The following is a 24,855-nucleotide window of genomic DNA, read 5'->3' as shown; positions in this document are numbered from 1 at the left end:
AGTGGTGTATTGAAAAGAAAACGCACAATGCGAGGTGAGATACGGTACTTAAGTGGCTTGGGAAGCTGGGGAGAGGGCCTCTGCACTCCTGGCTCTGCTCTGGAGCCATGTGCTCAGCGCTGCCAGACTGCAGGCATAAAAGCAAAAGAAAACCTATGTATGTGTTCCTCTGGTGTCCCGTTCTTTTTGCTGCACTAGGGGAGAGACGGTTATATTGGCTTGACATCTTGGTGCTGCTCTGCTTTAGCAAGCATCCAGTGGTGTCCTGGTGTTCTCCATGAGAGCCTATCTAACAATGGGCTTCAGCATGGCTTTATATGGGATTACTACCCTTTTCCTACACTGGGAGCTTGCAGCAGCTTTGTGGTTGCCAGATCTCAAAAACCATTCTCATTGCAAAGGGGTGAATTGAAGTGAAGACAAGCATTTAATCCTGAGGACTCCATAACTTTGTCAAAGGCCCCCAAACCATTTGACCAGTTACTTTTCATACTGAAATGAGTCTTTATTCCATTTGTCTTGCATTATGCTGGCTGTTGGTTTGTTTTTGTACACTGGCTTTCCCCAGAGGTTCGTTAACGTGATACTTAATCTTTGCACTGGAAGACCAAACTGAGACCAAAGCTGTGGCCATTGGTAGGCTGCAGTGGCATCTCTTTGGAGGTCTGTGGACAGCTATGTGCTTCAGCCCATGTGTATATGTGCTGTAGAAAAGGAAAGGGGAAGGATGTAGTTTAGATTCCCCTTAATTATTTTTCTAGTCTAGCATGCATGCTTGCCTGTTACAGAGATACTGGGAAAGATGTGCCAATATATTGCCTGTGGTAGCTGTGACTGCCAGAATGGGTGTAGGTTTGGGGTAGTCCAAACTGTTTGGCCGGACCGGGAGCCCAGGGGCAGGGAGAAGATACCAGGACTAGCTGTGCAAGGGGACCAAGACAGGGCGCCAAGTAGGAGACAAGGAAACCAGTAAATAGGGTAGGGACTTGAAGGCCTGGAGCAGAATATTTTGGCCTCTGCAGAGCTCTGTGCTGCTGTGGTGAGACCGCTTCTGGGACCAGAGCTGCCTCGTGGAACTGGGTTTGCTTTTGGGGCACAGAACTCTCCAGAACAAATGGATTTAGAGAGCGCCAGATTTAGAGCTCTCCTGAGAAGGTTGTAGAGCACAAGAAACAACTCAATTTGGATATGAACAAATTCTGGGACAGCCAGACTTTGCCATCCCATCTGGCCTTTGTACAAATAATAACTCAGGATATTTGGGGACCATTGCACACTTCCACAGGATGTCGAAAGAGATGTTGCATGCCCTGTTGTTCAAATTCACGTTTTGTGTTTGGGCAGCTGGGTCACCTCGTATAGCGGTCTGCCTGTGTTCCCAGCTTCTGGAGGATTAATATCTCAGTGATTGCATCAGATTTTATTCCTGTCCTCATGACTCGGTTCAAAGCAGAAACTCCCGGCGTGAAATGCATCATTCGAGAATTGTTCTTGACCCCACAGGAAGAAATGTGGAACTCATCTAGATGTGCTTTTCTCACTTATTCTGAAACTTTCACATATAGGAAATGAGCATTTCAGTTTGCTAATGTAGGTCATCTAGAGTGCAGTGAATTGAGTAGGTGGAGTGGAGCTACTGCTGTATGGGAACTGGGCAAGCCTGCCGTTCTGTTATCTACACAATCAGAAATAATGCTGGCAGGGCCCTCAGGAAGTCATCTAGCCCAGTGAGGGCAAACCTTTTTGGCTGGTGTGCCAGAAATAAGCCCTGGACCTTCCCTGTGTGTCCCTCTGATTCCCTTCCCCGGCTCCATCTGCTGCTCTTCTTTCTGCTCCCTGCCCCATCTGCCACCGTGCTGCTTGTCCCATTTCTGACCTGCTGTATGCTACACAGAAGCTGCCCATGCCGCTTGGTGCCTGTGTTGCAAGTTGGCCTCCCCTGCTTGAGGCAATACCAGTGGTGGGCGATGATTTGGGCTTGCAGGCCACATAGGGAGCTGCTGTGGGCTGGGTCAGCACTGAGCTTCCCCATGAAGGATGGGGCTGTGGGCACAGGTGGCAGCTTCAGTAGGGGCAGCTCTGTTCAACCACCAGTGTCACCTCCGGGCTGCCTTTCTATCCTGAGGAAGGGCTCAGGCGGATGCTCTGATCCCTAGTGGGAACCTGCCAGCAGTACCCACAGATGATGCCAGCGCGTGCCCGGTGCTGATGCCAGCATGTGGGGCAGGAGCTGGTGCAAGCTGCTACCTGGGCTGGGATGTGCCTACCTATTGGGCGTGATGTAGCACCTGGAGGTGCCAGCTCCCCTTGGCCTGGATCCCGTGACTTTCTGGCCCTCCAGCCGCAGGTCGGACACAATCAGTTGCTGGTGGGCCAGATCCATCCCGCAGGCTATATTTTTGCCCACCCCTGGCTTAAGCCATCCCAGATAAGGATGATTATCTACCTTGCTCTTAAACAACCAAGGGTGGAGATTGCCCAGCCTTTCCAGGTAGCTTGTTCCAATGCTGAACTGCTCTCCTAGAAAGTTTTCTAATATCCAACCTAAACTTCCCTAGCTGCCATTTAAGAGCTGTTGTTCCTGTTGCCACAGAGAAGAAATAATCTGTCAACAGTCTCTGTATAACGGTGCTTCAGGTATTTGAAGACTGTTATCAAATACCCCCCCAACACCCTGCCCCCTGAAGTCTTCTCATCTCTAAACTAAATACTCCTGGTTCTTTCATTCTGTTCTTATCAATTGTGCTTTGCTGGGCAATAACCATTTTCTAATTTGTCCACCTCTTTCTGGAAGCAAGGGGTCCAAAACTGAACATAGCACTCCAGTGGAGGCCTTCCTGGTGCTCAGTGGAGAATTAGGATTCTTTATTCTTTGATAAAAGGAAAAGGTGGTCACGTGGCTTTAACGTGTGGGTGTACATTTGCTTCCTCAGCTCCAACTCCCATCTATCTCCTTTTCTCCCTCCTCGTGTAAAAAGGGTGAAAACACCTGGGTGAAATTCTCTTGTCCATGCATCATCTTGAATGTCAGTCTAGGTTTCATAGATGATTGACTGTCTTTCTAGGCTTAAAATGTATTAATAGAAATCTCACCAACTGGTTGGTGCCCATTGGCTAAGGTCATGTAAGAAGTCAGGCTTGGAAAAAGCTAGTTCACGATCCAGCAAAACCATAGCGGGGTTTTCTCGAGTGGTCATGGAGTAATCAATTGCTTAATAAAGATTTTATTCTAATAGCATAACTAGTACACATGTGAAATTGTAAACTATTTGGCTTCACTTCCAAACCTCTGTATAACCTCCCTTTATTTGGTGAATGGTCCTGACTTTCATTGCCTACCAGTTTGTTTGGAAAGTTGAACGCCTTTGTGATCTCCCCCCACCCCCCATGTGGTGCTGGGGTTTGGGAAGAGCTGCTTATAACATATCCCCACGGATACATTATCTTCTCAAATCCCTCCCTAAAGTGCTTTTGTTCCCTGCAAAACCTTGAAGACTTGATGTGCCCTGCCTATCTGCCAGCCAGTTTCAATTGGTTTTATAATGGGATTGTAAGCTCTCTGGGCAGGGACCCTCTTGTATTTGTTGTGGCTAGCACGGTGGGCCCTGGCCCATGGCAAGAGCTCCCTGTTAGTACACAAGATAAATATTGACATGGCTGATGTATCTTGACACAGCCTTGCTTTTATTAGTTATTTTGTTCTTTGGTTTGTTGCTTTGCTTTTACTGTAACGTAAGCTACCCTGAGCTTTTCTTGGCAAGGGCAGCATAGATAGCTGCAGAGATGAGCCAATAAAACTGAGTAGCAAAAATTCTGTACAAGGGCACTGCTGCGGAGCCTGAGCCAGAAGCACTGATGTTCTTTAATCTGTCAGCCTTATTATTTTTTTTAAATAAATTTTGAACTGGTCCTTGGAGGGGAAGAGGGACAGGACCCTCTGCCCCAGGGAATCGGAGTGAACACTTGTCATCCTAATCCTTGCAGCCCTAAAGAGGTTGAAAATCATGAGACCCAGCTGATGAAATGGTACTTTAACTTGGTTTTAGTTTTTTTAGCCTGTGTTTAGATATTAGGCATGTAATAGGCTTGGGGTGGGCAACTATTTCGGCTGGGCACCATTTAATGGGTTTTGATGAGCTGTTGAGGGCGGCACGCACACAATTAATGGTGAAGATATCATTTTAACAAATAATAGATAAAGTTTATGCTTAAAATCAAACATCTACTATAAAATATTCTAATTTTATTTCAGAATATAATTTTTGTCCTGATCTGTCTTTTTTTCCCCTTTTTTTGAGTAGGGTATGTAGGGATGATGATTGCATAAGAGATCCAAATAATCTCTTCTCTGAGGAACTAAAACCAGCCAGCAGGACACTGGGCCAGAGGAGGATGCACCCACCTCCAGCAGAGCTCTGCCACCTCCCAAATCACAGGGGAGCTCCTGCCTCGGCCTGCACCCCAACATACCCCCTGAGAACCTTCTGCACCCCAAACCTGCTCCCCCCACCTGTTCCTGTCCCCACTTAACCCTACAAAGCCTGGGGAAACCTAGCATTTCCCTCCAGCCTGCCCCAGCTCCCCAGCAGGGCCATGTGTGCTGCACCTGCCCCACCTTGGAGGTCTCCCTTTCCCCCCGGGAGAAGACCCAACCGCAAGGCTTTGGGGGCAGCCTCAGATGGAGGGAGGAGATGAGAGCCAGGCTGGCTGCAGTTGGGAGGGGACAGGTGTCTGTGGGCCAAATAAAATCGGTGAGCCAGATACAGGACCATGGGCTGTATTTTGCCCACCCCTGCAATAGACAGACGTCCCCCAGCCCTGGCTTTCCACAGCTGCGTTGCTTAAGCCTTGCTTGGTGTTGGTCAAGTCCAGTTGTCCCAGGGTAATGCTGCTGGGAGAGACTCGGCAGTCTGGTTTCTTATCTCGTTTATGGGAAAGCAGTTATTCAGCCACTACGTGTGCATGTTTTTCCTTTTCCGTTCTTTCCCCTTCCCCTCCTGATCCTGTTGGATGAGTTGCCCGGGGACTCTAGTTCCACCGTGCTTCTGTTGCACGTACTCCTGCTCCTGTTCTGCTTTTGTGTTCAGCTCCCATTTCCTTCGATGCTGTGAACTAGTCACTTATCTTCTAGATCGCATTTTATCCACATGTGTAATCCTGCTTCCTAGCCCAGTGCATTAGCTGTCACGTAGATGAGTGTAATGCTGAATTTCCTATCGCAGTATTACTAACAAACATTTTTTTGCAGAGGAAGTCCTACTTCTCATTTGGCTTAATGACAGATCCAGAGAGATCACGGGGTATTTTTAGAAGGGTTTTTGGAATTTATGTGGGTGAAATTGCAATTATCAGTTGTAAGTAGTAAAACAGGTTCCTAAATGGATCTCCAGTGTCCTCCCAGCTTTCTTCTTTGTGGAAGAACTGTTTTTAAATGAGCCAATTTACCATATGCTACAATGATGAGAGCCTACAGACTCTTCTTAAGAAACCTTATCAGTTTTGCACTGCACAGTGCTTGAATAGTGGGAATAAAAGCAAGATTCACTGATACAGGGAAACAATGACTCTCTGTTCTCCTGGTTAATTTAACCAGCAGAAGGTTTCAATTACATAAGTGATGGGCAGGAGAGTTACTAGATCAATTTTTTTAGGCCTCAGCGCCCCTGAGAATACGCTAGCGTTTAGTCTACACTCTTTTAACTACAGAAAAAAAGTGGTTTTTTTTCTGTTGCAGTAAGTTTGAAGACTACAGTAGGTCACAGTGTTTTTGGCACTATGGGTTCTTATTTTGAAATCTTTGGGCTCATTTTGTGAATCCTGTTTGTGCGCTTAACAGTGCTAACATTGTGTGATACCCTTGAAAGCTGAGAATCACCGTACTAGATCTTTCTGTGCAAACTACTTTTAATCCGACTCTGATATTGAGAAGAAATTGTTGCCCCCATTTCAGAACCTAGAATAAGCAGCAATCAGTGATGCAGAAGTAATTAAGTACAACTTATTTTATTTGTTATTGTGTTTATCGGATACCAACTGTGCAGATACCACCTTTGTTGTAGGAACCTTAACCTATGCACAGCTTATTTCACAGTTTCCATATCTTACTTTTTATTTTATTTACTTAGTTTCTTTTTCAATCCTGTCAATGCGCAGCATTCAGAAATTGGGAGTTGCTTCCCTCCCAGTCTTAAGATTTGTCTAAAATAAGATTAATGGAGCAACAAACAGGGGCTGTTCCCTATAACTTGTCTTCTGCTTTTTGAACTTCTGGGGCAGTCCTGGTTTTCTTTGCAGCTATGAGGGCTGGAAACTTACTTCTTATTAAAATAAAAGCTGAAGTTCTTGCTGGATAATTCTAGGAGCAAGGTATTGTGTGGCTTGATGATAATGTTGCTTTGCCTGTGTTGGTCACTGGTGTTTCTACATGGGAAAAGCTGCCAATGCAAGATTGGCCGGGATAGAGATGCTAATTCTCCTTCGAGCATCTTTTCTAGGAGTGGAGATGGCAGCGTGTGCTATCCCTGAGACGATTGACTGCATGTCCTTAGTCATGGGCAACTTTTAAACTCTCTGAATGGAGAATGTCTTTCTGTGTGCCTATGAATCTGTGATTTACAACATGCACGGCACTGACAACTTTTGCCATAAGACATTTGCTGAAAAATAGGAGTATTTGCTTTTAAAATTATTTCAAAGTAATAAAAGGCATGCTGTTCATAATGGCTAATTAACACCAAAAGTAGAAGGAAGAAAATGTGCCTTGCAACAAGTGTGAGGAGATCCCTTCAAAACGAAATGGAAATATAATTAACCAAGAAGTTACTTGATACATTTGGGCTTATCGGGGAAAATTGCTTTCAAACGTGTTCTTGTAAAGACAAGAGCTGAAGGGGTATCCTGACCTAGTACCATCCTAAGGAGCCTTTTTCAGCCCTATAAATGTTAATCTTTTCAAGAAGAAATGTTCTAGGTGTTTTTGGGGCTGGAGCCTGAGATTTGAGATTTGCTTCCGTTAGCAAAACTAGAAACCCACTGGAGTTTCATGTAGGCTTTTGGGCCAATTTTGAAAAGCTCTTGTGTTGTCCAAAGTACATGGCACCGTCCCAAACTAAATAAATTGGAGGAAGGGTGTAGGGTGGCAGTAGATAAATATTATTTCATTGCTGATGGACATGAAAAATGAGATGCTGCACCTTCTGAGCAGACTGGGGGAGAGGTGATTTCTTTTTTCTTTTTTGAATAGGAATTCATCACTCGAGTACAAAATCTGTTCTGTTCGAAAGGTTCTGTTTTTTCCTATCTGAGAATTTCTAAACTTTAACCTTTTGTGAGTTTAAACGTTTTGACAATGATCAGAGCAAGCAAGGTTTTTATCATAAAACCTTTGTGCTAGTCGGTCGGTGCCAGTGCTTCCGTTTCTTGCTACATGGGTTCCTGTTAGTCCTGGGTCTTGGTTTGATACTCAGCCTCTTCAACACTGGGATACACCAGTTCTAATTTTAAACCAGATTCTTTGACCATTCTCCATGTTTTTAATGATATTTGAAAAAAAACCCATTTAATATACAGTATTAGAATGATGTTGTAGCTGCAAGGGTCAAGGAATTATGCGAGAGGGAAGGATTTCTTAGGGTTATATTTTTTTTGTGGGGCCAACTGCATAGTTGGGAGAGAGTTAGACAAGCTTTCAAATGCAAGACCTTCTTTTTCTGGTCAGCTGAAGGGATGTGAAGGGTCCTGAAGAAGAAGGTCTTGCATTTGAAAGCTTGTCTAACTCTTTCCCAACTATGCAGTTGGCCCAATAAAAGATATCGCTCTAAGAAATCATGTCCTCTTTAATCTGCAGTAAATTGGTATGGTCTGTATGCCCTGAAGAGAACTGATGGAGCTGAAATTCCCAGATGCAAGCATCTTAAATGAAGGGAGAGGAAGAAAGGAAAAAGGAAATGCATTAAATGTTGAAGGTGGAGTGTGGTAGTGTTACTGGTGGGCGTATGTATGGGGTGTGTGTATATTTTCAACAGGTGCCACTACGGGAACTGTCCTAACAGGAAAGTGCCCATTATGGAGAATATGCTCAGAAGGGATTCCCTGCTGCCTGTTGAAATGCTCCTTGCACTACTCTGCAGTCTGCATCTTTGGATAGTGTGTTTTGGTGGTTGCACTTCTGGACATAAGCATTGCTCTTAGCTAAGGAAAATAAGTATTGTGCACACGAGTGGAGGGTGGTCACAGTGATGGGAAGCCTGATGCTTGTAGGAGTAGCGATAACATTGCAGATGGAGTGAAATCCAAATCTGAATTACTGCAGCGTGCGTGCGTGAGTGTGCAGCAAGAGGTACAAGACCAGACGTTCATGCTGGTGCTCTTTGTAAAAGCATTAATATTTTTAGGGAAGAAGGGAATTTGTACAGAGCTTCAAGGTGTGAATAAAAACTGATCCCAAAAACACTTTCTGGTGCCTTGGTTCATATTTTTTTCTTGGCTTTATCTGAGACCACCCATGAAACTAGGTATCTGCCCTCCTGCTCCCCAGTACCCACTCCTGATTTTTAGGTATGTTGTTGTCTTTCATATGACGGACGTAGGTTTTGCTGTGCCGTGGGGTGAGTGTCCAGCTTTATAATCGTGTGCTGGATTTATTTAGAGTGTAATCTTTTGGCCATCTGCTTGTGCTTCTTTGGTATCTGCAGCCTCATATTCTGCAAAGCAAATGCTAAGGATCAGCTTCCACCTGAAAGCCATCTGAAAAACAAACCAACTGTTTTCCATTTAGCTGAATAAGAACGTATTCCTCATCAGAAGCGACAATTATGTTTTAAAAAAAAAAAGTGCAGTTTTGAAGGTGAGGTTAAGAATAGTACAAAATTAATGGAACTGGCCTCCAATCTTCTTGACATGATGGTTCAAAATATTTTCAACATGTTCTTCTGCATGCCTGATGGAGTAAGACCTGGGCTTGGGGACAGTTTTTAAGACCTTGTTCAAACCACTTTTTGTTAACTTTTTGTCTTGTATCAATAGACCTCTTGGCTATTGGACTCAGGAAGGTTTCTAAAGCCTGTGAAAGCTTTCAGCAGACTATTCATATTGGCTCGAGTTGTACAGCCTCTGAAATACCTTGTTTTGGAAGCTTAAGTGTTTGACAGGGTTTAAACTCTGTCATCATCTTTGGTGTTTGAAGAGACTGAAAAGGGCACTCCAGTTACTATTTTTTATGGGGGGATGTTGAGGGGTCACATTTACTGCTGGTTTTGCCAGCTCCTAGGGCCTCGCTTGGCCCAAATCTATTGTCTTGTGAGACAGACAGGTGCCCATTTAGGGTAGCATCCATTTTTCAGTCCCCTTGTCCTTCCTCCTCTATCAATGTTGCAGGAGATGTTATGATTATCCTTCAAAATTTAACTTGGCTAGGTGCATTTCTTGTAAGCAAGCCATGCTGAGTGACCATGTACAGGCATTGGGTTTCCATCAGGAGAATCGCTGTGGTCCAGGTAGAAACTATGAGTGTAGGAGGGTGTTCATTCAGTGTCTCCTGGAAGGGGTCCTGTTAGATCTTCCTGTTCGACATCTGAAAGATCTCACCTGCGAAAGAAACTCTCTCACTTGTACGTTCCCCTCCCAGTCTGGGATGGGATGGAGTCGGAGGGCAACACCCCTCCCTGCGCTCCAGTCTTGACAACCGGGAGTTGAAGAGGGGATGAGCTGCTCCCCAGACCAAGGGTCCCTGATGTGAGGAACAGGCAAGGGGGGTTTGCCCTGCTGCTCCCTCCGCTCCGTTCCTGGTGCCCGGGAGTGCAAGGGAGGAGCTGTGTCCAGGTACTCCCTGCCCATTTCCCATGGCATGGGGAGTCTTTCCCCACTGACCTCCTCTTCCCTCCCTGCCCCCTGGGATGGGGAGGAGTGCAGCAGCTACTGTCCCCATGCCTTCCCCAGGCTGGGATTTACCCTGTCTGGGGCAGGTGCAGAGAGTAGGGGCAGGCGGGACACCTGTATTGCTCTCTCTCTCCTGGAAAGATTTTTACTGGTGGAAGTGTCTCAGAAATTTCCACAGCTAGAAACAATTTCTTGTTCAAGGCTAGTATATTTGCAGTCCCAGGGACTGAATGTTGCGTGGTTTCGACAGTAACCCTGCTGGGAGCATGTGTGCGTCTGTCTAGATAATACCCAGATCTTCCACGCAGCAGTGCAAAGCCCTTTCTAGGCCACACTTTCTGCTTTCATTTTCTATAATTTATTTTCATCTCTCCCCTTCCCCCATCCCCGGATGGAGCATGCAGCAGCATAGGATTATTGACATTCAATGTGATTTAATGTTTTCTCTGCCATTCAGGAGATGTCTGTGCTGCCAAGTTTGCTGGGAGCAGCCCTTTGGAAACTAATAGGATTTAACCATTCCAATTAGTTTCAAAATGCTGCTTCCTGAGAGCTCAGAAATGACTCTTGGGTAAATGACTCTTTTATGCCTGAGCGGGGAAACGATGGATTTTGGCCTGGTTTCTAATGGATTTATAGTATGTGTAGTGCTCTAGGAGCAGTCGGAAGTCTGCTCATTGCATTTTTAAAGAGTTTTTAGAGCTTTAGATGGGAATGCTTTTTGTTGTAGCATAAATTGAAATAGATGAGCTGCACCATTGCAGGGATCTGCCTTCAAAGCCAGCATCAAGCTAGGAACAGCAATTCTTATTCTTGCAGCATCACAACAGGTGCCTGAGTTTGGGGTCTATGTTTAAAATTCCATAGTAGCTTCTAATTCTTTGTAAGTTGTTACTTTTTTTCCCCCCTTCTGGCTATTTTTTTGTTAGGTATTTAGCGATTCAGTGGCTTCCCAGAGGCAGAATGAGGGAGGCCACATCTGGAGTCCTGTGTCCAGCTGTGGGCTCCCACTACAGAAAGGTGGCTGTGTGGCAGCATTCCTGCCTATCACATGGGAGATCTGGGTTCAAGTCCCAGCTGAGGTGACTTGGGGTGAGTGAGATAACAAGCAGCAAATCTTCTAACCTCAGGGCTTGGCCCTTGGGCCTGCACTGTTCAACATCTGCATCGGCGACTTGGACGAAGGGGTAAAAAGCACCCTGTTCAAATTTGCTGATGACGCTAAGATGTGTGGGCACGCTAGAAGGGAGGAATAGGCTGCAATTGGACCTAGACAGGTTACAGGGTGGGTGGATGAGAACAGGATGGGATTCAACACAGACAAGTGCAAGGTGCTGCACCTGGGGAGGAAGAACCGGCACCATACCTACAGGCTGGGGAACTCTCTTCCCGTCAGGGCAGAGGCAGAAAAGGATCTTGGAGTTACCATAGATGCCGGTAGTGTGGGGATGCAGTCAGGAAGGCCAGCCACACCTTGTTGTGCATCCACAGATGCATCTCAAGCACGTCCAAGGAGGTAATCCTCCCCCTCTATGCGGCACTGGTCAGGCTGCAGCATCCAGGTCTGGGCACCGCACTTCAAGAGGGATGTGGACAATATGGAGAGGGTCCAGAGGAGGCCACTCGCATGGTCAGGGGGCAGCAGGGCAGGCCCTACGAGGAGAGGCGACGGGACCTGAACCTGTTCAGCCTCCACAAGAGAAGGCTGAGGGGGATCTTGTGGCCTGTTACAAACTAGTCAGGGGGGACCAGCAGGCATTGGGGGAGTCCCTGTTCTCCCGAGCATGACCAGGAATAACGGTCACAAGGTGGCAGAGGGGAGATTCAGAGGCGCGACTTCACGCTCAGGGCGGCTAGGATCTGGAACCAACTTCCATGAGAAGTGGTGCTGGCTCCTACCCTGAGGGGCTTTAAGAGGAGGCTGGACGAACACCTTGCTGGGGTCGTTTGACCCCAGTACTCTTTCCTGCCATGGCAGGGGGTCGGACTTGATCTGCTCAGGTCCCTTCTGACCCTACAAACTATGAAACTATGGATGTGTTCACATTGGAGAGAGTCCAGTGTTGGGCAATGAAATGGTTGGGGGCTGGGGGGCATGACTGGTGAGGAGAGGCTGAGTGACTCAAGAGGGAAGAGATGACCAAGGGGAATGAATAGCAGCCTTCACTTCCCTGCAAGGGGGCTGCACAGAGGATGGAGCTGGACTGTTCTCAGTGGGGGCAGATGACGGGACAAGGAGCAATGGGCTCAGGCTGCAGCAAGGGAAGTTGAGGTTGGATATTAGGAAAAACTCTCATGAGGAGGGTAGCGAAGCACTGGAACAGGCCTCCGAGAGAGGTGGTGCAGTCTCCATCTTTTGGAGGCTTTGAAGACCCGAGCAGACAGCCTTGTCTGGGATGATGTAGTTGGGGCTGGTCCTGCTTGGGGCAGGGGGCTGGACTAGATGTGACCTCCTCAGGTCCCTTCCACGCTCATTCTGTGAGCAGGCTGATATGGAAACAGGAGTAATAAGAGAGGCTACAGTCCTAGCAGAGGACCTGGCCACCTTCCTCAGCGGCTCGCTGGAGGGCGAGTTCAGCCGGGACGGCGGGGACTTTGCCTCGCTGTGGAGCCGAGCCCGCAACGCCACGCGCCGCCTCGGGAACCGCATCGGCTACGCCTGGACCTGGACCGAGGAGCGCTGGGAGCTGGGAGTCTGCCTGCGCCCAGCCCCGCATGCCGACCGCATCACCATGACGCCCTGCACGAGGACCTTCCTGGAGAGGTTCCTGAAAGATGCCGTCCGCAACAAGTACGCCGGCGACCTGAGGGCCAAACCCGACCAGGGCAAGGTCTTCGTCACCTCGAAGTGGGACGCTAGCAACCACTTTATGCCCAGCGGGAGCTTCACGCGCTTCGCGGACTGGCGCTTCCTCCACCGCGCCCGCCTCGACTGCCTGCCTCTGAACGGGGCCGTGCGCTTCGGCCACCGGGAGAAAAGGTGCCGACGGCGCGGCTACACGGCGGAGATCCTCCCCCACGTGCTGTGCAGCTGCAGGCCGCACGCCAGAGCCTGGCAGCTGCGCCACAACGCTGTCCAGGACCGCCTGGTGCGGGCCATCCCGGCCGGGGCGGGGGAGATCTCCGTGAACCGCACCGTCCCGGGCTGCGAGAGCCAGCTGCGCCCCGACATCGTCGTCACGGACCACGAGGCCAAGAAGATCGTCACCATCCCCTTCGAGAACCGGCGCCATGCCTTCACCGAGGCCCGGGCTTGCAAGCGGGAGAAGTAGGCCCGCTGGCCGACACCCTGAGGAGCCGCGGCTACGACGTGACGGTGGACGCGCTCATCGTGGGGACGCTCGGAGCCTGGGACCCCAACAACGAGAGCGTCCGCCGCGCCTGCCGCGTCTCCCGCCGCTACGCCAAGCTGATGCGCTGCCTCATGGTGTCTGACACCATCCGCTGGTCCCGCGACACGTACGGGGAGCACATCACGGGCCACCGCCAGTACATCGGCCCCTCCAGACCAGCCGCCGCCGGACCGGACCTGGAGGACACCGCCGCCTGAACCGCCCCCCCACCGCTTCGCTTCGTGTCGAGAGGACTTCGCCGCCACGGACGACCCCGCCCCACCCGAAGAGGACCCCCGCGATCGGACTCTGTGGACTGAGCCGCTCACTCCGAGCCACTTCCTTCAACATCGCGGACCACTGTAACGGGTACGTGTGTATCTATCTCCTTTCCCTCTCAGCGTCACGATCCCCCCCCCCCCTTCCCCTTCCACCCCCCCCACCCCCGGGCTTAGTTGGCTGACATTGTATGGTATGTAACCTAGTCGCGTTCCCCTCCTCTCCCCCACCCCTTGATTGTTAGTCCCTTGCTCGGGTGCTCTGTATTTCCATCTCAACTTTGTCATCTTTTTCCTGGATTCCCCATCCAAAACATCTGCTAATAAAAGTCAATCTGCTCTCCCCTCTGAAGCATTCGGTGATAACCTGAAATGAGTTGTCCTCCAGTGGATGGGTGATGCCTGCTGTGTTGGAACTGGTTAATGGATTGTCAGCAGTTCAAGCTGATCGGGTTTTGAAAGTGTCCGGTCCCCGTTTCCAGTCCTGGCCTCTGCTCCTGGGGACCTGACCACGCGACATGGCATGTTCTTGCAGACCTGTAACCAGGGCTGACGTCCCAAAGCCTCGCATGCTATCTGTGCACACTTCCCCCCGGCGTTTCCCCTCTTTGGGGGTGCTCTTGTATTTGTTTTCCTCCTCAGAGTGTGTCATAGTTGAAGTGGATGATGTGGGGCTCTGTGTGGGGTCATATTAAACACACATCTTGCTCATAGATGTACAAAATTACAAATTTAAACTAAATGGACACCACATGCAGCTGCTCTTGTTCTGTTTTCAGTGTCCTGGGAATTTGCTTAGGGTCAGGGAGAAAAGGGTCTTTGCTGTTCCTCTTCCATCTCTCATCTCTTTCAGATCATGACATGGTTCCTGGTTCTCAGAACCCCTCTGTCTTTTGTAAACAGACTGAGCCCCAGGGTGAAACCACAGGCCCTGGTCATGTACGCTACATGGATATCTCATGAGAGATATGAGAGATGGGTACAAGTGACTGGCAAGTCAGAAGTCCTGAGATTCATTGACGTTAGGGCTGGAAGGGACCTCGAAGATCATCAAGTCCAGTCCCCTGCCCCAGGGGCAGGAAGTCAGCTGGGGTCAAAGGACCACAGCAAGATCGGCATCCAAGTATTTCTTGGATAAATCTGAAGTAGGTGCCTGCACCACCTCTGGAGGGAGTCTATTCCAGGTCTTGGGGGCTTGGACAGTAAAGAAATTTTTTCTTATGTCTGGCCTAAAACGGTCTTGTAGGCGTTTGACTGTTGGTCCTTGTTTTTCCTTGGGGCGCTCTGGTGAACAGACGTTCCCCCAGATCCTGATGCACATCCCTGATGTACTTATAGGCAGCCACCAGGTCCCCCCTGAGCCTGTGCTTCTCCAGTCTGAAGAGTCTCATGGCTCGCAACCTCTCCTCATCAGGCCTCTTCCCTTGCCCTCTGATCATGTGCGTGGCTCTCCTCTGGGCTCCCTAAAGCTTCTCGACATGAACTGTGGAGCCCAAAACTGGGTGCAGTACTCCAGCTGCGGCCTCACCAAGGCAGAGTACAGCAGGAGGATGACTTCCTGAGATTTACTTGAGAAGCATCTCTGAATGCAAGCCAGAGTTTTGCTCACTTTACTAGACACAACATCACATTGGTGGCTTATGTTTATTTTGTGGTCAGTCAGGACCCCCAAGTCTCTTTCAGCAGTGGTGCTAGCAAGTGTAGTGCTGTCGAGCTTATAAGTATGCCGTGGGGTATTTTTTCCCAAGGTGGAGCACCTTGCATTTATCAGTGTTGAATATCCTCAGGTTTGTGTCTGCCCACTTACTAAGCTTATCCAAGTCAGCCTGGATGACTAGCCTGTTCTCAGGCGTGGATGCTGTGGCCCAAAGTTTAGTGTCCTCAGTGAACTTAGCCAGTGCGCTTCTGACACCAATGTCCCCATCAGTGATAAAGATGTTGAAGAGAACCGGTCCAAGGACAGAGTCTTGGGGGACACACTGGTCACGGAGCACCATAGTGATTCGCTAACATCAACCAATTACCCAGCCATCGGACTGTGGTGTAGCAGAGGCCACAGTTAGCCAGTTTTTCCATGAGGAGGTCATGGGACACCAGATCAAAGTCTTTTTTAAAGTCCAGGTATATGACCTCAATCTCTTCTCCATTGTCCAGGCGATAGGTCACCTGCACATAGAAGGAGATGAGATTGGTCAAGCAAGACCTAACCTGTGCTGGCTATCCCTCAGGATGCTGCCCTCAGCTAGCTTGTCCAGAAGGGTCTGCTTGATAATTTTCTCGAATCTTACCGGGGATTGAGGTCAAGCTGACGCCTGTAATTCCCGGGATTTACTTTCTACCCTTTTTTGAAGATGGGCACCATGTTGGCCTTCTTCCAGTCTTCAGGTACTTTTACCTGAGTGCCATGAATTTTTGAATTATCAAGATTATCAAGGAGAACATCTGTGATGGGCCAGCAGTGTGGGTGATGTTCAAGGGCAACCAGCATGGTTTCATTAGGGGTAGGTCCTGTCAGACCAACCTGATTACCTTCTATGATCACGTCACAAAATCACTGGATGCAGGTGTTGCGGTGGACATAGTCTTTCTGGACTTCAGGAACGCCTTTGACACTGTCTCTTACCCCATTTTCATTAAAAAGCTAGGTGACTGTGGCATCGATGCCTACACAGTTAGATGGATTGCAGATTGGCTGAAGGGTTGAACCCAAAGAGTGGTCACTTTTGACCTGGAGGGAAGTGGGCAGTGGGGTCCCCCAGGGCTCGGTCCTTGGGCCTCCTCTGTTCAATTTCTTTATTAGTGACTTGGACAACGGGGTGAAGAGCAGCCTGTTTTAAATTCACAGACAACACCAAGATTGGGGTGAGGTGGGCACACTAGAAGGGAAGGACAGATTACAGCAGGACCTGGACAGGTTACAGGGGTGGGCGGATGAGAACAGGATGGGATTCAACACTGACAAGTGCAAGGTGCTGCACCTGGGGAGGAAGAACTGGCACCATACCTATAGGCTGGGGAACTCCCTTCTTGTCAGGGCAGAGGCAGAAAAGGATCTTGGAGTCATTATAGACTCCAAGACGAACATGGGCTGGAAGTGTGGGGACGTGGTCAGGAAGGCCAACTGTCGTGTCGACCTTGTCGTGCATCCACAGATGCATCTTGAGCAGGTATGGGGAGGTGATCCTCCCCCTCTGTGCGGCACTGGTCAGGTTGCAGCTGGAGTACTGCGTCCAGTTCTGGGTGCCCCATTTCAGGAGGGATGTGTGGACAGCATGGAGAGGGTCCAGAGGAGGCCGCTCGCATGGTCAGGGGGCAGCAGGGCAGGCCCTACGAGCAGAAGCTACGGGACCTGAACCTGCTCAGCGTCCGCAAGAGAAGGCTGAGGGGGAACCTGGTGGCCATCTATAAACTCGCTAGCAGGGACCAGCGGGGTTTGGGAGAGACCTTGTATCCCTGAGCACCACCCAGAGTAATAAGGAATAATGGCCACAAGTTGATTGAGAGTAGGTTTAGACTAGACATCAGGAGGCGCTACTTCACGGTCAGGGCGGTCGGGATCTGGAACAACTTACAGGGGAAGTGGTGACCGCTCCTACCCTGGGGGTCTTTAAGAAGAGATTTGACATTTAGCTGGCTCGGGTCATTTGAGCCCAGTTTTCTCTCCTGCCAGGGCAGGGGTTGGACTAGAAGATCTACAAGGTCCTTTCTGACCCTACATCTATGAATATTTTTGCCAGTGGTTGAGCTATGATACCTGCCAGCTCCTTGAGTACCCTAGGCACTCAAGGACCAGATGACGTGTCAGGACCAGATGACGTGTCCAGCCTCTCAAGGTGATCCTTTACAAGATCAGCACTGATGCTTGGTATAAATACGCCCTCACCCTGGCCATCCCGCGTTTTGCGAGGCAGGGCAGTCCCACTGGACTGATGAAAGACTGACACAAAGTACCCATTAAGCAGATTGGCCTTTTGCTGGGTGTTGGTCATCAGCTGTCCTGTTTGGTTCAGCAGGGGTCCAATGTTACCTTTGCTGCTTTTCTGATTCCCTACCTATCTGAAAATGGACTTTTTGTTATCCTTGATATGTGAAGTCAGATAGAGCTTTCCTGGTCTGCTCCCTATGGGTATGGACCAGTCCTGAGTGCTCCTCCTTGGTGGCAATTGCATCCTTCCATCCTTTTAGAAGTCTCTCTTTTGAGGCGTAGGAGGTCGTCGAGTTCCCTGCTGAGCCAAGGGGGTTGCTGTGCCCTTTTGCTGCCCTTCCTCCAAGATGGGGTGGCCATCCCTTGTGCTGTCAGGATCGCTCCCTTGAGGAGCAACCACTTTTCTTGGACTCCTCTGCCTGTCAAGTCAAGGCCCCTTAGGGCCTCGACAGCGAGCCTCCCGAGCTTGTCAAAGTCAGCTTTCCTGAAGTCGGACTTGTGCTTTGCTGACTTGCCAGATTTGCAATGGGTAGTAACAGTGGTCAACTTGTGGTCACCCATCACCCAACTTGCAAAGCAAGTACAGCTGCAAAACAGGAATTCCTACAAATGACGCTAGTAGAGTGGAGTGAACTTTTTTACCACAGAAGAGAGCAACCCTGCCAAAGTCCCTGCCTTTCCAGAAGTTGGGCAGATTTGCCTTACCTAGACTTGAAATGGTTGAACTGAATTCTTGTCTTGGGCTTTCCAGGAGTCCCTGCAGGGAGCTGTCTGGATTCCTTGGCCCGGCACGCTGCATGTTTGTTCGTACTGGTTGTTTCCCAGCATCAGCAGCCAGGTTCTCCCTCTAGGGAGATGCTGTAAACACGCGGCTCTTGCAGGCTTTAGTTGTCAGCAGGACCGTTCCAGCTTCTGTTTGGACATGTCCCTGCTGTCCACCTGGAAGATGAGTGATGATATAGCCATCTTGTCCACACTACAGGAATTTCTTGTTTTTTATTTTTTTTTCCTTGTAATGTGAATTGTGTTTTTTTTAAGTGGTGAGATAAGTCTCTGGCATCCCACCCTTATTTTATAAAACCATAGGGAGGAGAAAAAGCCTGGAAGGAACCACTGGAGGTCACGTCTTGTCCAACCCTTTGCTCAAGATGGCATCAGTCTGGTCTAAATCAGACCAGTCAAGTGTTTGTCTAACCTGCTTTTAAAAATGTCCAGGGACGGAGACTCCACAACCTCTCTAGGCAATCTTTTCCACCACAGACACAAGTTACAGAAGATGCTGTGTTTGAAATGTCTTCATCTGAACGCTCATGCAATGCGGGTTCAGATTTTTGCACAACTGGCTGTTTTTGAAGTGGTCTGCAGCTGCGCGCTTGTTTGGTCACAGCTGTAGACCACTTCCTGTGGCCAGATGGGGCGAAAATCGTCACTTCTGTTTGCACCTTTCTAGTGCTTGATCACTCTTATGGTGCAAGTTCTTTCTGATATCCAGCCTATGTTTCCCTTGCAATTTAAGCCTTGCTACTTCTTGTCTTGTCTCCTGTGGTCAAAGAGAATAGGTTTTCGTTATCCTTTTTAAGCCCTCTTCTGGTATTGGAAAACTGTTATCAAATATCCTCTTGGCTTTATCTTCTCCAGGAACTGTAATACCTGGTCTTTCAACTCGTTCTACTAAGTGGTTTTTCTAGACTTCTGATCACTTTTGTTGCTCTTCATTGGATTTTTTCCAGTCTGTCCACTTCTCTTCTTGAGGTACAGTACCCAAAACTAGACAGAGTAGTGCAGGAGAGGCCTCACCAATGGTGAACACAGCAGAGACATTACTTCCTGTGACTTGCAGGTGACATTTCTATTTAACAGCTCAATGTGCTATTGGCTTGTTTTGCAAAACGGAGCGCCCTCTTTTAGCTTATTATATCTGGCTCATGGTGCACTGTAATCTCCCGGTTCTTTTCTGCAGTATTTTTTTCAGTATTGCAGCCTGGTCAGTTGTTCCCCAGTCTGCATTTGTGCATGCGCCTCTTCCATCCCAAGTGCAGGCCATTGCATTGGTCCTCACTGACTTTATTTGATTGTGTGGCTGTTTGCAGAAGTACCAAGAATCCTCTCATTGTCCTTCAGACAGGTGTTTCTTGAAGGATGGTGGTTGTGGTCTTTCGGCACAAGTGTCCTTTTCTGGAGAAAAGGTCTTCCCTCCTTCAGTTCTCAAATCATTTTGACTCTTTCCTCCTCCCCCCGCAGCTTGTTAGATATGTTTTCTTGTATATGCCATATAGCATTTCTACTGGGAAAGCTAATGGGCGCCTGGAGATGTTCTATCTTGGCACTTATGCTCTGTAATGTTGTTAAGCACATAAGCCTGCTAACGTATAATGTAAACACAACTCCATCTAGTTAGAGTGAACCCTTTTTTACTGGAGAAATAACTTTTGGGCGCTGTCCATTTGATTGATGGACTTAGCTGAATGGATGTTGCTTTAACTGCTGTTCTTTAAATTGCGTCCATTAGACAGATTACCTGTTACTTCAAGTTCACCCCTGTATTTTTGTATGTTGCTTTGACAAACAAAATTACCTCCAAAGAAAATGACCAAGAAACTCAGTTCATCCAGACTTGCACATCCCCAAACAAAGGGAAAATTTGAACATCAGCTTCCAAATAGGCAGATTCCACATCAGTGGATTTACATTTTGGCTTTGAAATAAGGACTTGGAGAACCATCAGATGTACCATGTTGATATGTTTGAAAAGGTATTGGGATTTTCCCAGTGGAGGAAAAGACGGGGGGGGGGGCGGGTCATGAAGAACACATGGGTTGCCATAATCAAAAAGAAACTAAGGAAGCTGAATCTCTTCAACGTTAATGGGCAGGAGGAAGTTTAACAACCGGAGAGAATATAAAAACAGATAAACTGGTATAAATAACATTCAGCAAGAGAACTCAAATGATCGTAAGTTGACAGATAACTTTTTGGAAAGTGAACTGGCAGCCAAAACAAAGCCTGTGAACTCCATACCAGTGTACAAACAGGCATGCAGGAGACTGCGTTGGCAGGTATAGGGGGACCAATAAAGGCAGGACATCCTCACCACTCCTGATGAACAAAGGATGAGATTGCATAGACACATACATACTCTTGCTTCAGGCCAAGGCCTGTTTTTGTCTATGAAAGTCAACTTTGACAACGTGAGTAAGATGGAAAGGCATGAAATTAATTGTGGTGATATTGTGTTGTGACAAGTTAAAGCACCTGCCAACCAACTGAAGGAAGCAGACCAAGATAAATGACCGTAGATCTGCTCAAAGTAAATGGCAGAGACCTCCATAAATGATAGTGGTATTTTCAGGTGAATATGGGAATGGCTGCAATCTCCAAACAGGAATTAATATATTGGATATTATCGGTAGAGGTGGACAGGGATGGGTCCTCTCCCACTTTTACTTGGTGCTGTCACTGACTTTGCGGTGTGACCTTTGGCACAGGGACTGGAATTGCTTCGGTAGGCAGAACACTTGGAAATCCAGACTTCACTGATATGTCTCCTTAACACATCATTAAATTATGTGCAGCAGAAGGCCAATGGCTGAGACAGAGCTGCTTGCGATCAACAAGTCGGACGGGCTCGGTTATGGAAGTCGATAGCATTGGGGAAGATTTCATGGTTTACGTATATGAAGACTTCTCATCTTGGTCTTCTCTTCGCTACACACCCAGTTCTTGAATAGTTTCCTCCTCAGTTGCGGTTTCTAGACATCTGACTTTTTTTGTTATCCTATTGCTGCTCTTCAGTTGGCTTGCGTTGTCCTGCGGTGGGATGCCCAACACCATGTGGCACTGCAGCTAATGTCTTGCCGTGCTGAATAGAGTGGAAGGATTATTTTTCGTGTTTTACATCCAGTACTCCTGTTGGCACACTGAAGGTGTGCCGATGGCTTTTGCACAGCAGTATGACCCTGATTCATGATCAGGTTGTGTTTATAACCCTCAGGTCCCTCTCCGCACAACTGCTGTCAGTCGGTGCTTGTTCTGCGTTTGGTGTGGGTGACTGTTCCTACTGAAGAGTGGTGCTTACCCTTGTTGAATTTTGTTCTGCTATTTCAGATTAGTCCTTCAATTTGTCAAGCTTCATTTTAAATCATAACCCTGTGCTCAGATGGCTTGCAGCCTTTCCAGTTTGGCATTGTTTGCAGACTTAATAAGTGTACTAATCTCTAGCCTATCATCCAGATAACTAATGTAAATAGTGCTGGGCCCAGGACAAAACTCTGTGGATCCCCTCTTGCTGGGAGCAGTTGTGCAGTGGCTCGCTGGAGTATGGTTTAGTTTTCCCTTACGGTAGTTTCCTCTAGACCAGGGCTTGGCAATATTTTCTGGCAGAAATGGCACAGCTTGGATCTGGGATGGGCCAGCACTAGGGCACGGCAGCCTCCATCGTTCTTCCTTGCTATCTGGCTGAGGTGCAGCATGGCATGGGCATATCTTCCCCAGTTCCCCTTCCCGTGATGCCTCTGCTTTAGAGCCCAGCTGTGACGTGGCAGAGGCATAGCCCACCCTCCCTGTCCCCCAGTGACAGCATGGTGCCAGGAGGACCCCCATCGCAGTGCGACATGGGCAGAGATCCCCCTGCTACCAGGCTGCTGCTGAAGTCATGGCTGTGCAAGTCTGATCCAGCCCAGGGGGTGTAGGTTGCCAACCCCCTACTGAAATTTAGGTATGCTGCATCTGCTGAGCTTTCTGTACCATGGGGCCTGTTCTTTTACACCAGTGCGTCCCGAGTTCTTTTGCCTACTGCCTGGTCTCCTCCATGGCGCATGCTGCTTTCCCGTTTCTCGTCCTCACGAGACCAGATGTTGCCGCTGTCCACCCCTGGCTTCTCTTCCCCCTGGTGCCAGCTGGTTTCTGCAGTCCACTGTAGTGAAACGTGTGGTCTGTCTTGCTCTTTTGCGTAGAGGTGATCTCTGCCAGGCTGACTAGTTAATACACTTTTTCTAGCTGCATCAACAAGCAGCCTATGCCCTGTCCTAGGAGCTAGGGGTGACTGTAGACATGGTGCAACCACATAGGAATAGTGAGCACTGTGTGACTAGCATCTCTATGGGCTGTGTACACCTGGAAAAAGACATCTGTTTTTTCTATTTTTAATTTTTTTGTAGTCTAGTTTTGTACCTGGACCAAACTAAACCTTCAGAATTGTTTTGGTTTTTTTTTTCAGAAAAAGATTTGGTGAATGCTGTTTGGAAATAACTGGAGCATCCTGTAGATCTCCAGTCTTCTCCTTGATCCTGCCTCCAAACTTTTAATATGCCACTTCATCAAAACCTTAAATGGGAGGTTTCATCAGAATGGGCTCTATAAGTGTACCCTGGGATTGAGGGGGCGCTTTAATTAGAGAAGCTTGGAGAGCTGCTGCAATTAAAAGTGCCTGCAGCATCGCATGTATTCAGTGTCCCACCTTTCAAAATAACTTGTTCGAGCTTTAGTTAAAGCCCCCCCCGCCACCATGCGGAGATGCTGAATTCACGTGCCGCAGAGGCGGGAGTGTGCTAATGAGCATCCTCCAGCTGACTCCGTTTGATGGAGTCCGTGCCGATGTGTGCTAATTGGTGCGTGTCATAGCAGAGGTCCATCCAGTGTTTTGACCGGCTCTTCTGTGTGTATCCCTACAGTTTGAGAAGTGCTGTTTTTGACACGAAACATTGCTTTTCTTCAAGGAAATTGGCTCAGAAAAACAATGAATTTGCCTGGGTTCAGGTCTCCGAGCAATTACCAGTGAGGTTGCCACTCGCCTCGCAGAGCGGCGCGTTTCATTCAGACTGAGTGAGAAATGAGATTTGGCTCTGCAGGCCGTAGCATTTTGATGTGTTAAGGCTTTTCGGTACACCGTTTGCTTGTTCGTTTTGACTGTGTTACTTGTCAGACATTTCCACTCTTCCCGTGTTTGTGTAATCTACATATTTGGTAGAGAATACCAGAATGGCAGACGGTAAAGCAGAAACGGGAGTAGCGCTTGGCTTACAGAAATCTAAAGTGTGGCTGTTGCATTTTCAGGTTTTCAGTCGTGGTCTGCCTGCAGTGAGTTGGATGAGTGACTTGCAGAGTCTTTCCTTGGGGCTTGCTGGGGGCTGTCCAGCAGTGGTATAGGGCAAATAGTGGAGTGGGTGGGGGTTATGGAAAATAAGTATCTTATGTGTGTTGGGTTAAGTAGGGGAGCATCTTATATTGGGGCTGGAGGGTACAAGTGGGGGTTGGATGCATGGTGCCTGCCAGGTTGCCTGATCCAGCTTCATATACTTTTTTTCCTTTTACTCTGTGTTGTGCTTGGGAATCAGTTTAACATTTGTTGAGGGGAGGGGAGGAGTTGGTGTTTTTGGGGTGAGGGGACTAACAGTCACAGCCCCTCGGTAGGTAGGGGAGGGTGTGCAGGCTTGTTGGGGAGGGGAGGTTGGGGGCCAGGAGGAAGAGTCTTGTATCTTGATGCCAGCCGTGGAGTTGGCAGGAGGGTTTGCTTGCATGGGGGTTTGTGCAGGGAGGTGGTGCTTGGAGTGGGATAGGGGGCTGGTCTCTGGGGTGCGTTTTGGGGAATCCTGTCTGTGGGTTGGTTGTGTGTTTGTAAGATGCTCTGAGCCTTTCAGACGGGGTAGGATATAAGTCAAATAAAATGTTAATGCTAAAGTTCTTGACAACAGGGTTGGAGTTACGTTATCACCATGAGGGTCTAGGGAATGAGAGAAGCAAATCTCTTTGCTAACAGCTTTTGCTGGATCATCTATGTAGTTGGGAGAAACGTGAGACGAACTTCTGGGCACAAGGTGCCCTTCCTCAGGTCTGTACCTGGAAGCCTGGGTAACATTTCTCCCAGCTATACAGTTGGTCTAATAAGGTATTACCAAAAACCCCTTGCTGCTTGCTAAGTTCTTTACAAACATTAAATAATCCTCCCTGAACCTCTCTGCTGATATCCTCTATGTACAGAGGCAATCAGGGGCTCAGAAGCATTCATCTCTCCAGGTGCAGTACATTGTGAAAGGTGAGATTTGGGACACACGGATTCCTGGATCCCAGGTCTGTGCTGTGAATGCCAGACAGCTCACGGTGGTGCAGTGCTTGCAGTAGTAGAACTGTACCAGGGCACAGTCACTAAACAACTTCTTCTTCTTTTTTCTTTACAGTAAAAAAAGCCAAGCTCCATGGACCCCCAGGTGAGTCAGATTTTTTTCCCTTGCCTCAAGCAATCCCTATCAGCATGTGGCCATTCCCACTTTTATTTTTAAGGCTGTTTTAATAGTCTGTTCTGCTGTCCGTGCATGTAGGTAAACATTACAGTACTGAGTGTTTCCTTTTTACTTTAATGTCTTTGTCAAAGGTTGTATCCACGAACTGCATATTCTTTTCATCTTTGGGGAGAGAGGACACTTCAAAGCTATTAAACTGTTGTACTAGT

The 24,855-nt window shown here is 48.3% G+C and overlaps 1 protein-coding gene across 3 annotated transcripts in view; it reads left to right on the top strand.

The window, feature by feature from the left end:
- The window catches only part of UNC13B (unc-13 homolog B), a 326,084-nt gene that overhangs the window by 31,073 nt on the left and 270,156 nt on the right, over positions 1 to 24,855 (top strand). For all 3 annotated transcript variants that reach the window (XM_090037508.1, XM_090037507.1, XM_090037509.1), the window contains exon 2: positions 24,584 to 24,613. In XM_090037508.1, the coding sequence (XP_089893634.1) occupies positions 24,584 to 24,613 (30 nt within the window). The remainder of the gene's footprint in view (positions 1 to 24,583; positions 24,614 to 24,855) is intronic.

This window comes from Crocodylus siamensis, chromosome 3 (assembly GCF_052110815.1).
Source record: "Crocodylus siamensis isolate JL-2025a chromosome 3, ASM5211081v1, whole genome shotgun sequence".
Lineage (NCBI taxonomy): Eukaryota > Metazoa > Chordata > Crocodylia > Crocodylidae > Crocodylus > Crocodylus siamensis.
The sequence above is the reverse complement of the archived record's forward strand: the minus strand, read 5'-3'. Positions and strand labels throughout refer to the sequence as shown.